Source organism: Electrophorus electricus, chromosome 8 (genome assembly GCF_041902795.1).
Source record: "Electrophorus electricus isolate QZ-2024a chromosome 8, ASM4190279v1, whole genome shotgun sequence".
NCBI lineage: Eukaryota > Metazoa > Chordata > Actinopteri > Gymnotiformes > Gymnotidae > Electrophorus > Electrophorus electricus.
The window spans coordinates 27,737,577-27,753,506 of NC_137504.1; the positions used below are offsets into that span (position 1 = coordinate 27,737,577).

The 15,930-nt window shown below is 38.7% G+C and overlaps 1 protein-coding gene across 1 annotated transcript; it reads left to right on the forward strand.

Moving 5' to 3' along the window:
- Positions 1-3,346: 3,346 nt before the first annotated feature.
- On the forward strand, positions 3,347-11,602 carry LOC113583628 (claudin-15-like). Its single transcript, XM_027020058.3, has 5 exons — positions 3,347-3,563; positions 7,249-7,413; positions 8,663-8,744; positions 9,219-9,329; positions 9,651-11,602. Exons 1-5 carry the CDS (start codon positions 3,347-3,349, stop codon positions 9,748-9,750), a joined length of 675 nt encoding a protein of 224 aa, XP_026875859.3. The 3' UTR covers positions 9,751-11,602.
- Positions 11,603-15,930: the final 4,328 nt, after the last annotated feature.

Here is a 15,930-nt window from a genome sequence, read left to right on the forward strand (position 1 = left end):
GGGGTGGTTCAGCATTGGGCAGTGCCTCATCCAGTGGACCTGCAATGACAGGCTTGAGGAGGGAGACATGAAATGTATAAGAATTTCTGTAATTTATGGGCAGATCTAGCTGATATGTAAAATTATGTACTTTTTTTATTTTGAATGGTTCGATATACTAAGGGTGCAGTTCCTTACAACCTGCCAAACCCAATCTCCTGGTTGATATATAGGATCCTCCCATCTTCATCAATCCGCATGCCTTTTATGACCTCAGATGGCTCTGTCAATGTGTTTGTATGTTTTTTCCAAGACATCCTTGCTGTAACACATCCAGCCATAGACTGCAGGCACATCAGAGGGATTGGCACTTCACGACATGAGAGGGGGCTGATAACCGAGACAGCACTCAAACCACAGTGGCAGAACTAATAAGAGAACTTTGAGCCATTTCAGTCAAAGGGAGAAAACAGCTCCAATTGTTTTGGTAACTTTGGCAGAATCTTCTTAAAAACTCAGCTCCTGATTTACCCGCTTGCACTGGCCAATGGATTGCAGATGATAACCAGCAGAGAACCTGACTGTTACCACTGGGCATTCTAGGAAAACTGACCAGGTTTGTGATATAAAATGGGATCCATGATCAGATAAGATATCCATTGAGATACATTAGTATTTCATCTGACTCTTCTACATGTGTCTAATCTTTAATTTGACTCTACTACATGTCTAGTCTTACATTTGACTCTTTTAGGATTATAGAGGTATTCTAGATTATTATCATCAGATAGAACTTGAAAAGGATGAGAAGTCCTCTCCAACCAGTGGTGGCACTCTTTGAGTGCTAACAAGGAGCTCCCGGTCACTTATTGCGTAGTTCCTCTTCACTGACATTACTTTATAAGAATATAATGCCACTGGATGAAATTTCTTGAGAGTGCCCAGGAGCTGGGACAGTACAGCCCAAATAACCACATCAGACATGTATACTTCTACCACAAATGGTATGGATGAGTTGGGATGTTTGATTATGGGGGCCATAGTGAAAGCTTCTTTTAACAAAATTAAACCAGCGTTGGCTAGGGGATTCCATGTTATAACACCTTTGAGGAGTTCATTGAAAGGAGCAGCAATATTGCTGTAGTTCCATTGGGAGTTCAGTACAGTTCATGTGCACAGTGGTAGAAAAACTGCATGTAGTGTCCCCTTATAATAAAGAAATCCAATATTTTCAAAATCTGAGCCAGGACACCATTCTGCCTCAACTTTTAATTGTGGAACAGAGCTGTATGTTCTAATTCATTTCCACCCCTGATCCGATGGCACGGTGTCATGTGGTAATCAACCAGACAGACCAAAACCACCATCTCCATCACATTGCATTAAAAGTCACCCAAAGGTCATCCTACAGAAATCTGTAATCAAGACAGGCAGAAATCATGAGACCCTTACTGACACAAAGCATGGAATGGACTATGAAGGCTGCTTCATTAAATTATGTGCTTGTTAAAGATTGACAGAAATATTGATGTTGAACTTGTTGCACCTGCTATATAGGTTATCTTTTATTAATCATTTATTGAATTTTCTCTTTTAATCTTCTGTGTCCCACCTTCGTCTCTTAATAATTGTTAACACTTAGCACTTGCTAATTAACTGTCACAATCCCAGATGTATGAGTCTGGAGTGGAATTCTCCCTTTGGGAATAAGCCTGCACTCTATCAGACAGGGAGATTCCTGTAAACATACCAAGGTCCTCTTTATCTTCTAGCGTTAATCTGGAATTTTAGATCAGAGGTGCAGAACTGTTCTGTTTTCTGGCCGGTTCCTTAAAAAGACATGGAATAACAACAGAGATGAGGAAGGACGTATTACAGGTCATCGCATTGGTTCTGGGTTTTTTGGGCTGCTCAACCGCCTTCATCACCCTGCACATCAGTGTCTGGAGAGAATCCTCTGATTTTGACAATGTCATCATCACATCCAAATTGTTTGAGAATCTGTGGAGGTCCTGTGCAGAAGACTCCACTGGAATCTATAACTGCTGGTACTTTCCATCTTTGTTTGCTTTGCCAGGTATGACAACATGATTACAACATTTTATTATTTATAAACTCAATAATTTAGATGATATAATATACATATATTGTACATACATTGTTCATATATTTTTGTACATACATAGAATATATATATTTATCTGCATATATATATATTTTTCTCTATGCACTCCTGTTTCTCTTCCTCAGTTTGGACAGGGCACTCTCCACCATTTCACTGCGCGTTATACTGTGTATGACTATGTATGTGGCGAATAAACCGAACTTGAACTTGAACTTGATAATAATGATAACTGTGTGTCCTACATTTTAAAGAAATGAAATTTAAATTATCGCCCACATAACAGCATTTTGAAAAAAACAAACAAAATTTCTTTCTTTTAATATCAAATTTTATAACTGATTGATAAAAAAAACAACCTCTGCAAATTAGAGAACTATCATGATGGTCAGGCAACTCAGAACTCTGGAAAATTCCTATATGAATGCTATAACCCATGTGGCTAGTAATGTAAATATTTGTGAAATGCTGTTAACTAAGTTCGAAACTACCATTTAGTGTAGCTTTAACTCGAGCATTTTCTTAGCAGTGGCAAGATCTTTAATAAACTAAAATAAAAGGAAAAACGGAGAGTAATGGCTGCCCTTTGAGGATAAATTTTGCTTCTGTATTTCCGAAAATATTCTTTTACAATATGAGATGTCGTCCTCTTCAAAGCGCATTACCTTACAAAATGTATATATTACAGTTGTTAATTGCCATACAATTTCACCGTGAGACCCGCGGAGCTGAAGTGTCATAGTGTGATGCTTTCACAGTAGAAACGGTTTACGAATATCTAACATGACACCAAGAACCTATTCTTGGTCTAACCTAAGTGGCTAAGATGACGTTATTTCCCCAAACACTGGCTCTATTCCTAAGGTGCTCATACAACGTTAGGAGCGAAAAATAACGTGACATGAACAATGAAATGCAAAATCTTTTTTTGCCTAGGTATTGAACATTGTAACCGACGTGGCGTCTCAGATGTAGACTATATATATAACTGTTATGTTATGACACAACTGAAAGCATAATGGAGGGAGGTGTTTTGAAGTTGAGTGGAGGATATTAATCACGGATTTTCCAAGAGACGGCCGAAATCTTCAAACTTCGCGCATATTTGGAACACACAAGCAAATTCAACACATATGCGAGACAGCATTTAACTGCAAAGAGCTGGCGAAATATAATTTATAATTGTAAACGATAAATATTAATTATTATTAATTATTAGCTATTAGAAAACATACGTTTAACAATATGAATTCAGTGTTTGAGGCAATAGGTTTTTTACTCGGCTTTTTGAGCTGGGTGATGGTTGGGGTTGCGGTTCCGAATCGGTACTGGAAGGTCTCAACAGTGAATGGTAACGTTATCACTACATCAACCATCTATGAGAATTTGTGGATGTCTTGTGCAACCGATTCCACCGGTGTTCACAACTGCCGAGAATTTCCATCTTTACTCGCCTTGTCCGGTATGTGGTCATGGGCTATAACGAAGATTAGACTAGGATACCTTTAACCGTGTAGCATTTCGTAAACAGTGTTCCTAACCTATGATCTTACCAAATTTACCGTTACCTTTTTGCCATCAGTTTAAATTGGTGTTAGAGAGATAGATAGAACTTAATTGATTCCATGAGAAATTGCGGAAAGTTGTTAATACTAATGCTACTACTACTACTAGTAGTAGTAATAATCTTGATGTTGTTATTGTTCTTGCTGTCAATTCTATTGTCTTTCTTCATGTTCTTCATGCTTTTCTTCATCTAACATTGATAATCACATGACGGTTTTTTTTTTTCCCCCCGAGTGGCCAAACGTTCAATAGTGACTTCACAATTTTATATTTTTATTGCGCAAAATCTTTAAACTCTGGTCGTTTTCTTAAGGGAAAATAAAAGTGCTTATATTCACCTTTAATGTGGACTATAAATTCAAAGAGCTTGGTTGTGTTTTAACTTTACAGCAATCACAACAGTTCAGTCAGGTCGAAAAGCGTTTTTGCGCTTTTTATGATGCAGACTGGTTTTAATAATCGTGTTTTGCCTCGGGCTGACTTTAATAGCTATTTTGAGGCAGACTGACTTTATTAACAGTCGCTTTAACGCAGACTAAACTTGATAGATGTTTTGATGCATACTGGCTATAATAAACGTGTTTGTTTTACACGAACTAGCTTTGATAATGTTGGTTTTGGCGCAGACTGTCTTTAATAACAGTGATATAGCGCAGACTGGCATTATTGTGATTTCAAATCAGACTTACCTTAATATTAGTGGTTTTGACGCAGACTGGCTAACTGTAACCATACGTTTTTAGCAATTTGCTGTAGGCAGCTCCAGTCCCTTTGGATGAGAGGATACAATAGTGAATAAGGCTGACTGTCTTTTATTTTCCCCACAGAATAGCTCTAAAACACTCTTGGCATGAATGTTACTAACACACTTCCTGGGTATATTTTTTTATTTCTCTCTCCATGTTCTCTCCTATGAGTCCCCCCTTGGAACATCAGTCCACGGGAACCAAAAAAAACAGGAATCAGGAACAGCCCAACAATTCTCTAATAACATACATCCTTTCCCATTCCAAATGTAAATGAATGTAACAAAAACAAAAAGAAATATATCATGTCAATGAAGTCTGTGGAGAGCTACAAGCAAAAAGCAAAGTCAGTGTTTCTTCCATGTTTTACGCAACAAAGTCAAAGACACCGTGTGTTGTGGAAAGGGGAGCAGGAATAGCTGGGGAAGGAGACCCTGAGCTGAGAGCTGGCCATTAGGAGGTACCAAACTGGAGCTCTGCCTGGGATACAGAGGCAAGATGAGACTGAGTGGGGCCTCAAACATCCACACATGCCAGCTGACCAGTTGCCTTAACAGACATGTTTGTAGGGAAGGAGGGCAAAAATGGTGAGCACCTGATAATGTGGTGAGGGTAAATAGACAGGACCCCAAAGCAACTCTAGCATCAGCTGAGACTGCAGGTACTGGACTATCTATTGGCCCACTTGACAGAGTTCCTTTGTAGACTTTTAGGTGATTGTTGTGTACCACCCACCCTTTTGGAAAGCCTGTTTTTGTGATTGTTAATCTCATACGGGGGTCATGTATGAGATTACCAGTACAAAATTTGTAACTCTCATCTTTTTGCTTAACTAAAACAACAGGTGATGACCAGGGGCTACAGATTTCTTCAACAATGTCTTCCTGAAGTAGCTGCCTGACTGTTTCAACTATGCGGGGAGAAGTCCTGTAAGCATGCTGCCTTATGGGCTGAGCACTGCCTGTTCTGATGCTATGCCTGACCCTTTCAGTATGGCCAAAATCTTGCTCATGATCAATGAAAACATCAGAGTACTTTATAAGTAAATTTTCAAACTGTTGCTGCTGTTCTGCACTAAGTGCTGAATGGCCAAAGTTGACTTTGGTAATTGGCTGTAACAGAATCTTGGTTTGGATTCTAGCTACTGTATCATCAGTGACACCACTCTTAATAGGGGTTATTGTACATGCCACTAAGAGACCTGGCAAAGTTCAGGTTCTAAAACACCAGTGTTAATGTACATGCTTCTGGATCACCTGTAGCTAACCAAATCCTAAGATTTGACAATGACTGCCTGATGTTTCTGCAGCAAGTCCCATCCATGGATTACTGACTGAGTAGCATTTCTTACAACCTGAACATCGTGCGTGAAGAACTCCTCTTCTCTTCTCTTCTAATGGTGACTGGCATCATGCCTAAAGTGTCTAAGAAATCACTTGTCACTGACTTTATCGGAAGAAGGACTTTTGAATGTTTTTTTTTTTTCTAAAGAGAAGGTATGGCCAATTTCAAAGCTTTACTAATTACTGAAATCTCAGAGCCTGTGTTCATAAAAGCCTTACCATCAGTGTCAAGACCTGCACACATATATGCAAGAGGCAAAGCACTAGACAAAGTAGTTAGTGGGCCATCATGTCTCACTAAGCACAAGAGGGGACAGCTAATCTCAGAGACTCCTCTTGCATATTATGCAAAGTGCTTCATCCACCGTGGTAGCACCATGTTCATGACACTTAGATTGAAGAACTGGATTCAGACCAGCAACAAAATACCAAAATTGTTCCATGGCAATGGCAGGCTCACCATAATTAGGAAATCTTCAAATTATTCCAGCTGCATAAACATCCAGCAGTTCTTTAGGCATTCACAAGGGCCTTGCATTCACAAAGGTTTGAAAATGAAGTAAAAAATGTTTTCTGAAAAAACATCACTGATCCTTGCAACACATTGCTGATAATGCTCTTGTATCAACGGCAATAACAACAGCCAATAAGTTAAAGCATCACCACTTAGCCTAGTGAGAAGCTTGGTGGGCAAATTTTGAGTTTGTGAGCTTGTGCAGGCTGTTACAGCAAGTTCCAGCCTAGACTTCCAGAGAAAAACATAATTCTTTCATCAACATCGCCATGAAAACAAGGAGGGAGTTCATCTTTGTAGTGAGCGAACCTTGTTATATTATCTTGGGCACAGAGATCACATGATCCATGGCAACTTATAATGATTCATTAACTGGATGAAAAATACCCCTTCCACCCGTCTGTAACCCGTTTTTATCCTATAATTTGCTGTAGGTGGCTTCAGTCCCTTCATCAGAGGAGAGGATACAATAGTGAGTGAGGTGGAATACCTTTTATTTCCCCACCAGACGGCTTTAAAACACTGTGCAAGAGTTACTAACACACTTCCTGAGATTTTTTTTCTTTCTCTCCGTGTTCTCTTCAAAGAGTCCCCCCTCGAAACATCAGTCCATGGGAACCATAGAACTAGGCATAAAGAATGGCCAAACAATTCTCTAACAATATAAATCCTCAATTCTCTATAACAATTGACCCTACCTGAATTGATGAACACTCCTATATAATTGCGGTTTTGGTGCAAACTGGTTTTAATCATTTTTGATGCAGACTGGCTTTAATAAATGTGATTTTGGATGCTGCATTCAATGGATGCCTCTTTTCTTTCCCCCACACAAATAATGTGTTGCCATGTTTTATAGTACCAGTGCCTAATCGGAATGCTTTCTATTGTCTAACAGTTTTGCTGAAATAATTCCAGGTTATATCCAGGCATGTCGTGCAGAACTGAGTTAAACTGTCCTTCTCTTTTTCGAACTAGGTTATGTCCAGGCGTCGCGTGCGCTCATGATCGCGTCTATTGTGCTGGGAACCTTCGGGCTCATCGCGACACTGGTGGGCATGCAGTGCTCCAAAGTAGGAGGGGAGAACTACGTCCTGAAGGGACGGATAGCTGCACTTGGAGGCGTCTTCTTTATTTTGCAGGGTAAGAACGCCCTCTGTTGAGCAAAGGGAAAATTGTTTTTCTTTCTCCGTAGATGGCATGACGTCTACACTAACCACCTGCTTTATAAGAAACGCCATTCTAACACAGGGTGGAGCCCTGCTATTAGAACAGCTTTAGGTCTTTGAGGCATGGACTCCACAAGATGTTGTGCTACACAACTCTGCTGCAAAGCTTCAATTCTGGTCTGGTGGCAGTGGGAGGACAATGACGATGTCGCTGAAGTACACTGAACCCATTGTGTTGGAAACATTTTGAAAAGACTAGCAGTTTGTGAAATGTTGCCTTATGATAGTTGAAGTGGTAAATTTTGACCATAAAATAAATACACATTGTCAGCGATAATGCTCAGATTGGCAGTGGCATTCAAACAACTGGACCAAGAAATCATTCCCCACACAATTACACCACTAACACCACTGTGATTGGCTGACACAAGGCAGTTTGGGGCCATAGATTAATGCTGTGTACAGTCATTTCCTATCCCACAACAAGATTAATCAGACCAGGCAATGTTTATAAAATGTTAATCCTTTCAGTTTCAGTGCACCTGTGCCCAGTGTAGCCTCAGATTCCTGTTTTTGAGAGATGCTTTTCTGAGGTGCTTTTCTGCTCACCATGGTTGTAAAGAATAGTTAAATGAGTTACTGTAGCCTTCCTGTTAGCTCAAACCAGTCTAACCATTCTCCTCTGACCTTTTTCATAAAGAGGCCTTTGTGCCTGTAGAATTTCTGCCTACCTGGTAGTTTTTATTTTTTGCAATATTTTGTGTAAGTTCTAGAGACTGCTGTGTGTGAAAATGCCAGGAAATCAACAGTTTCTGAATATTCAAACCAGTCCATATGGCATCAACAACCATGAAGCACATTAACCGATGCACTTGACCACAATGACTGAGTAACTGGCACAATATGAAACAATAACTGAAGCTATTGACCATGTCGGCATAATTTAGTACATTGTGCAGTTGACACACGATGGGCAGAGAGGGCAAATATAAATATTTGTACAGGTGTTCTCAATAAAGTGGATGCTAAATGTAGACTGCATGACCAGCGTATTCAGTGAAATTTGGCAGTGGAGAGGGATTCAATAAAATTGGAGAAAAGTTGTTCTAAAGCCGAGTTTCTCAAATCATAAAGGTCTACTTAAATAACTAAACAAACAACTAAATAAATCATTTTCATGATCAGATTTACAAAATTGCATAATATAGAGTTTCAATTTGCAGGTCTATGTACCATGATTGCTGTGTCATGGTATGCCTCCAATATCACTCGGGAGTTTTTTGACCCCCTTTACCCTGGAACTAAGTGAGTGTGTCTGGCTGTTTTCCTTTCTGAAGTGACTACTCAAATCAACTCTGAATCTCAACATGAGAATCTGTAAAATTAGTCCTAGTCTACACAAGTTACTTTATCCTATTGTGCACTATTGTAACATGAAATAGTTTAAGGTCTTTGAAGGTTTTTCCAAAGATTTTCTGTCATTTTAACGCCTTATTTCATTATTTCATTATTTGTTAGATTCAAATTGTGTTTCATGTAACCATCTACAACAGCTTATACACTCCCCACTATACCCTCTCCCTTCTCTATTCCCCATTCTCCACTGTATCCTCTATCCTCTCCACTCCTCACTGTATCCTCTACTATGCCCTGCAAGTGGCCACACATAACACGTAAAGGAAAACACTTAAAGGATGTTTATGTATGTTGAAAACTTCAATGAAACAGGGCCTAAATAAGTGTGCTCTGGATTCTTTTTATAAGTAATTGTGTTTTCAGGTTTGAGATAGGAGAGGGGCTGTATATCGGCTGGTGTTCAGCCACACTGGCCTTGCTAGGAGGATGCTGCTTGCTGTGTGCCTGTGGAATGACTAATATGCAGAAAACACGGTGATTGCATTGCTAATTTTCTTTTTTTTTTCAGTTGTGAAACTGTGTATTATTTATATTTAACATTTAAACAATAGGATAATTGTGGGGGTGGAGGAATCCCTCAATTAAGATGCAAGCCCCCATTTTTCTTCTATGTAAATTATTGCAGCAAAATTAATTTTATAAGTAGCTAATATGGAGCCCTGATGTTATTATGTCAAGTTGGGGGCATTTTCTCTCTTAAACACAAACTTAAGAACTTTTTGTATCTTTTAATCTTACACAGAACTGTGATTATTACTCTAATCTCTCTGTTTACATCCTGTGTCTCTCCTCTAGTCCCTGCACTTACCACGCCCCCACCAAAGACACAGCACACATACAATCTTCTGTGTCCCAAACTTCCTGTAGTCAATACGGACGCAATGCGTACGTGTGAATCAGCAAGTTCATTATTATAAACAATACAATGCAATAAACCCTTGTTATGTTATAGAGTTGTCAGTCAAACCAACACTCTCAAGGTAATAATGATGAAGATGAAGATCTGGTGTAAACCAGCAGCTGAGTGGACAGCTGAACTGGTCACTAAAAGCATAAGCACCTGTAGTGCTCCTGTGAAACCAGCTGTAGTAGAATCTAGCTACATGGTAGAGCAGGCTGTAGGTACATAGAGCAAGATGCTAGGAACACCAAGATCATGGATTGATTCCCAGGAAGCACTCATATTGAGCCATTGATAAATATGTAAGTAAGTGGCTCTCAATAAGAGTGTTGGCTGTAAATATAGTGATCCAGTACCTAAATGCAACCAGCTGCACTACACCTGTGCATTAATATAACCAGCTGCATTATGCCTGTGCATTAATAAAACCAGCTCTAGTACACCTGTGTCCAAATGTAACCAGCTGTAGTGTTCCTGTCATTAGTGATCCAATGGGGCCCATGAAGGACTTCCTTCACATCAACAACTGCACATTTGTTATATTGCAGAACAGCAACACACTTTTTTTGAAGGATAAGATTTTGCTGTTTGCAAATATAAGAACATTGAGTTAATAAGATTACTATTTGAACAATTAGTTTATTAGGATCATAACTTTAAGGGAATTTTTCAAATCTACAAATATTTAAATTCTGATCTCAAATTCCAGCATTTAGGTATATATACTTAAATATTCATTACATCTTAATTAAATTGTCTCAAAATGTATTTTATTATTATTTTTTTATTTTTAGTTTTCATATTTTTAAGTTAAATTTAACATTTGGTCTAAACATGTCTATAGCAACATTTAAGTAACATGATAATGTAATAATATAGTTCAATCAAAGGTTTAATCACTTCAGCATTATTATTTAAACATACACTAAAGCATAATGTTCTAGTAAAAACTTGTTAAAAGAATGAAATGTTACTTAATATTACAAGAAACTGAAGACAATAAAGAGGGTGAGAGTCATTTATACTGTGGACATTAGTATTACATCTGGGAAGTAGTTACATTATTACAGTTATATATATATATATATATATATATATATATATATATATATATATATATATATATATATATATGCATAATGAAATTAGACCACATGAGAAATGTACATTTACGATGCACTGTTCTTGCAATTGCTTAGTTAAATTTGGATGCTGTAGGTTCAAATGTGCAAAATGTCAAATAAAATGTTTAAATGTCTCCTCATGGAAGTCTTTATCGGAAGCGTTGTTATGGTTGTCTCATAGGAAGTGCCCTCTTCCTTTGTCTCTCATACACAAATTCTAACCGAAATTAAAAATTCAGTCATGGACCAAAAAAAAAAGGTCATACATTGGTAAATATAAATGACATTACACAGATCCATAACCACCTTTATTCCTATTTGTGATTTTTCCATCTCTCCTGAGCAACCACATCCTGCACACTATAGTCCTTGTGCCTTGTGCCAGGCGTGTCCTGGTGGGCGCTCCTTGAAGCTCTCCCATGCCCCAAATGGCTGCCACTGCCATTTTTCCAGTCTCCTCTGTGCCCACAGACCTACGTCCTTATTCACAGGCTTCATGTTCCCTGCCTGTCCCACCTCGGCCTGTGTCTCTGTTGTTGCCTGCTCCTACTGCCCTGTTGTTGCCTTTTCTGTTGCCTGGCTTTTTTTTTGCTCCTGTTGTGTTTTCTGTACCTGTGCCCATTCCGGTTCCTGGGTCTCCCTTTGTTTCTGTCCCTGTGCCCGTCCGTGGCCGTGTCTGTTTTTGTTCCTGTGCCTTTGTCCCGGGCCTGGTCTGTTTTGTGTTTTTGTATTCCTCGTCATACCCCTTGTTTGGCTCCTGTTTCTGCTCCTGTGTCTCGTCCTAGTCCTGTTTTTGATTTTGGTGATTCCTGTTTTTGTGTGCCCTGGTGTTGCGCGCTTTGGGGTGGGGTACTGTCATGATCAGTCCCCCCCCCCCCCCCACCTTCCATGTTCCACGTTTTCCCTGTCTTGTTGTTGTTGTTGTTTTTTAGTTCCGTTCCATAGTTTCGTTTTCTCAGCCCCTCGTTTGATTTTCAACACCTGTCCCTCATTGAGTTGATTGTATTTAATCCCTGCCTTGTTCCCTTAGTTTTTTTTGCTGTTCATTGTGGTTGTTTATTGACTCCTTGCGTGCATGTGTCTTTGATTCATTGTGTTTCTTAGCCCTGAGTTTTCCTAGCATCTTTTGTTATAGCCTGATTCTCATTTGTCTTCGTGTGTTTGTTTGTTAATCATGTATCCCCGTACTCTCCGCATTGGTAATTTGACCCTGGACCGTTATACCGACTCTGATTCTGGATTTGCCCTGAATAAATCTCGCTCTTCTCCGGACATGCGTCCGCCTCCTTACCGCTCACCGTTACATCACAAATACTTAAAAGCAGGGCATTGCACGGGAGACTGAGAAGGATATTGACACCCGTCCTTGTTCCACAAAGCAAGAAACGGCTATTTTTCTTTAACTTGTACCATTTTCTCTGAGCCAATCACAAAACTGAGATTTTGCTGTGAAATTATTATTATTATTATTATTATTATTATTATTATTAAATAAATTATTGTTTTTTGCTTATTTCTCATTGGCTTTGAACTGAAGCTATTTTAATGCCCAAAATAGACAGCGCAAAACCACGGAGCGAAAAATATAAGAAATATAAGAAGTAGCCAAAGGAAATGTTGTTGTTGCAACGATCTGGTCTGAGAAGAAAAAAAACATTTGAGAATTTAAAAAAAGTTTGAGCGTGACATGATAAATGCGCACTGATTTTTTTCTGTGCTTGCGAGTTTCACATTTGCGTTTACACAAGCGAAATGTAAAAACGTACACGTTTATACTTTTAGCCCTGTGTTTTTTTCGCGTGAAATTTGAAAACGTGCACGTTTATATTTTTTTTGCACTGCATTTGTGCGCCCTCTAGTTTTGTCATGAAAATGACACCATACCTTCAGCGAAATAAAGCTGGCAGACTGCATTGTACAGTTCCGCTAAGACAGGTTCTACTACAAACTGGAGAACGAGCTATTAAGGCAGTTTAAACAGCTGTATGAGGTTAAACTTACATGCACACGGTAACGTCAGCGTAATTTGGTGATTTATTGCTTTGCATTTCTTTCACATTTCTAACAAAATTTACTTGTAATATTTTTGTTGCTTATCCTAATCTTGTTTTATTAGCAATTAGCCATTAGCTAATGGCAGCTATTATCCGTTAGCTCGGCCTGTTACTATAATTAATAAATCTTTTCGTATATATTTTATTTTGCGAAATTACATTTATTAAACTTGTATCGATAAGAAAACTTACAATGCATCATTTTCATATTAAAAAAAAAACTTGCCACCGCCACATCTGCTAGCTAGAGTACGTTGTCCGACCCCATTTTCAGGTAACGGCTCTCTCCCAAGCGCAAGACGACGCAGCACATGGCGTGAACAATTCCTTGCCATCACAGACACTTTTGAAAGCTTTTCCAAAGCGCACATTTAGCCACATAGCACGCTTTTGTGCATTTGAAGACACGTGCACTTTACCGTCTTTTAACAACTTTATTTCTTTACCTCATATTTTGATTTAGATTTAAGATAGTGACATCAGCGCTGCTGTAGTCATTTACCATCAAGGTCAATTGCACGCCCTTTCCGAGTCGTCATGTGGTTAACTCCACATGCAAATTTCATTAACATGTTTCACTGGTTAATTCTTGTTATTGTTTTCTTTTTGAGAAAATCCAGATCTAGCCCTTGTCCAAGGCAGATGCATGCTGCACCAAACTCTCCACTGACTTACAATGAAAAGAGAAAGCCCCGGTGTGCCCAGGGCACACTTAGTGTGTAAATTGCACATATGGTTATGAGTGGAAATATCGATAACAGACATGTTACATGACATCACATTAATCCAAGGCGGGTGGAAAGGGAGATGAAACGTTTTACAAAGGGGATGATCGTATATACAGTTCCTTTTAACTGGGGGATTGGCATCCCTCCTCAAATCAAACCCTAAATATAGTTCTGGCTTTAAAAATATAACTAAAGACATGTCAACTCAGTATACTGTACTGCCTCTCCAATCAAAGCAGTATAGAACAAAGGCTAAATTCAAACATATTTCCATTCAGCCAATGATAGAATCTCGGTGGTATTAAAAAGAGAACACAAACCTGTACTGTACTGATACCATATGGCAACAAGAGGGATTGCACATGGCAGGTGCTTACCTATTCAGGATGGGCAAAATTATCCTGTTTACAGATACCAAGTAACAGAGGCATTACTGGCTTATTCTACACTACAGATAAAGCACAGTTAAGCCACAGCCTAAACACCTGACCCCCCTGAAGGTGACAGGCATGTGTCTGCAGACCTGTGAGCAAGTGCCAGTGAAACATCTGCAGAATTTTATTTTGAAAATGTTTTAAGTAGACTCTGCCATCACACATTGGCAGTATAAATGTATAGACTTATCATTTTAAGATATGGGACATAAAGATTTGCCAATCATCTTATATGCAGGTGGAGCCTGAAAGGCATCCCTGTGTTGTAGCCTCGGTTGAGGTTTTACTATGCCAACACATGAGATCATAAATCCAACCCTTTGTCTCTAGTCTCTTTCTCTGCTTACCACAATACAGAATTGGAGACATTTCTAAAGATCCTGCAAACCAGGTCCACTCCAAAACTACTTCAGTGGAAATCTAGCGGTCCCAAAGGAGTTCAACAAGTAAATCTGATCTACCCATACTGGTGAAGTGCTAGGGCCCCAGCAATTATTGTTGTTGTTGATTATTAGTAGTATTGTTAAGATTACAAGTACAACAACTTCTAATACTACTGTTACTACTTCAACTACACCAACAACAACAACAAAAATAATAATAATATTAAGACAGTCAATAATTTTTCATATTCTCATTGCTTCCATTATGTTGAATTCATTCATGGTCTGGTTTTGACTGAAAAAAACAAACAAACCCACAAGTCTCTTGTGGTTTGAACAAAATCCTGTTCTCACAAATATGAATATAGTCTGTGACCGAAAACAGGGTGGAGTGCTCTGTTTCGGTCACAATGTTGTCTAGCCAGGCTCAGATAACATGATTTAGCAGATTTATTGTAGTGAAGCCTGTTTGTGAAACCTTTAAAATGTTCTAGGTTTCAGCATAAATATCAGATTTTCATCTAAAGGTAGTCCAAAAAGTATATCTAGAGAACCTAATTAAACAAATGACACAAAAATATTATACTTGGTCATTTATTTATTAAGAAAAATTATCCAATATTACATTTCTGAGAGTTGAAAAAAAGTATGTGAACCTCTAGGATTAGTTGAAGGTGAAATTAGAATCAGTTGTTTTCAAAGTCTGATCTTCACAACACATGTTTGTGGAAGTCTGATGGCACTCCTTGCCAGGAGTGCTTGACCAACACAGATCCCTCCAAGAGTAAGGTTTGTAAATGAATCACAAACTTTCAAGCACCACTGTATAGAAAAAATAAAGTGGTATTCTTGACAAGTAATCCTTAGAGTTCAGCTGTTTTCAGAAAGTTTTTTTCTGGGGGTTTAAAGAATGATCATGCAAGTCAATTGAAAACACAAATTTTCTTTATCTCATTTGGCAGCTCAAAATGGAGTCATGTGAAGGGCCTTTGTCAAAACCATCACAGAGTGAAGTGCCAGCAAAAGGCTCTGTCAGCACATTTCTTCAATAATTTGTCTCTAAAAAAACTAAAATATAATAGTAATTGTTGTGACTACTGCCCTGTCTGTTATGATCTCAAGTGCTGATCACAAGAATCATTCTGGTGTTCCCTCTAAAAGGAAAGGTGGTGAAAATGGTGGTGTGAGCTTTCCCCATTGGTTTTTATTGATAGTTTTCGTGGTTTATTTCATGAGCCTCCTCTGTGTATGTGTGTTTGCTTTGTACAGTGTTTTAGAATTTATTTGGTCCTGGAATTTATTTGCTGCTCTGACTTTTAGCCACAGAGCCATGACCCAGATTTTTGCCACGGGTGATCCAGCAGCAGTTTCCCCTCAGTAGTTCTATGTAGATGACATCAGTAACATAGATCTACCCAGATTAACTAACCAGATTAACAGCATCTGTTTGT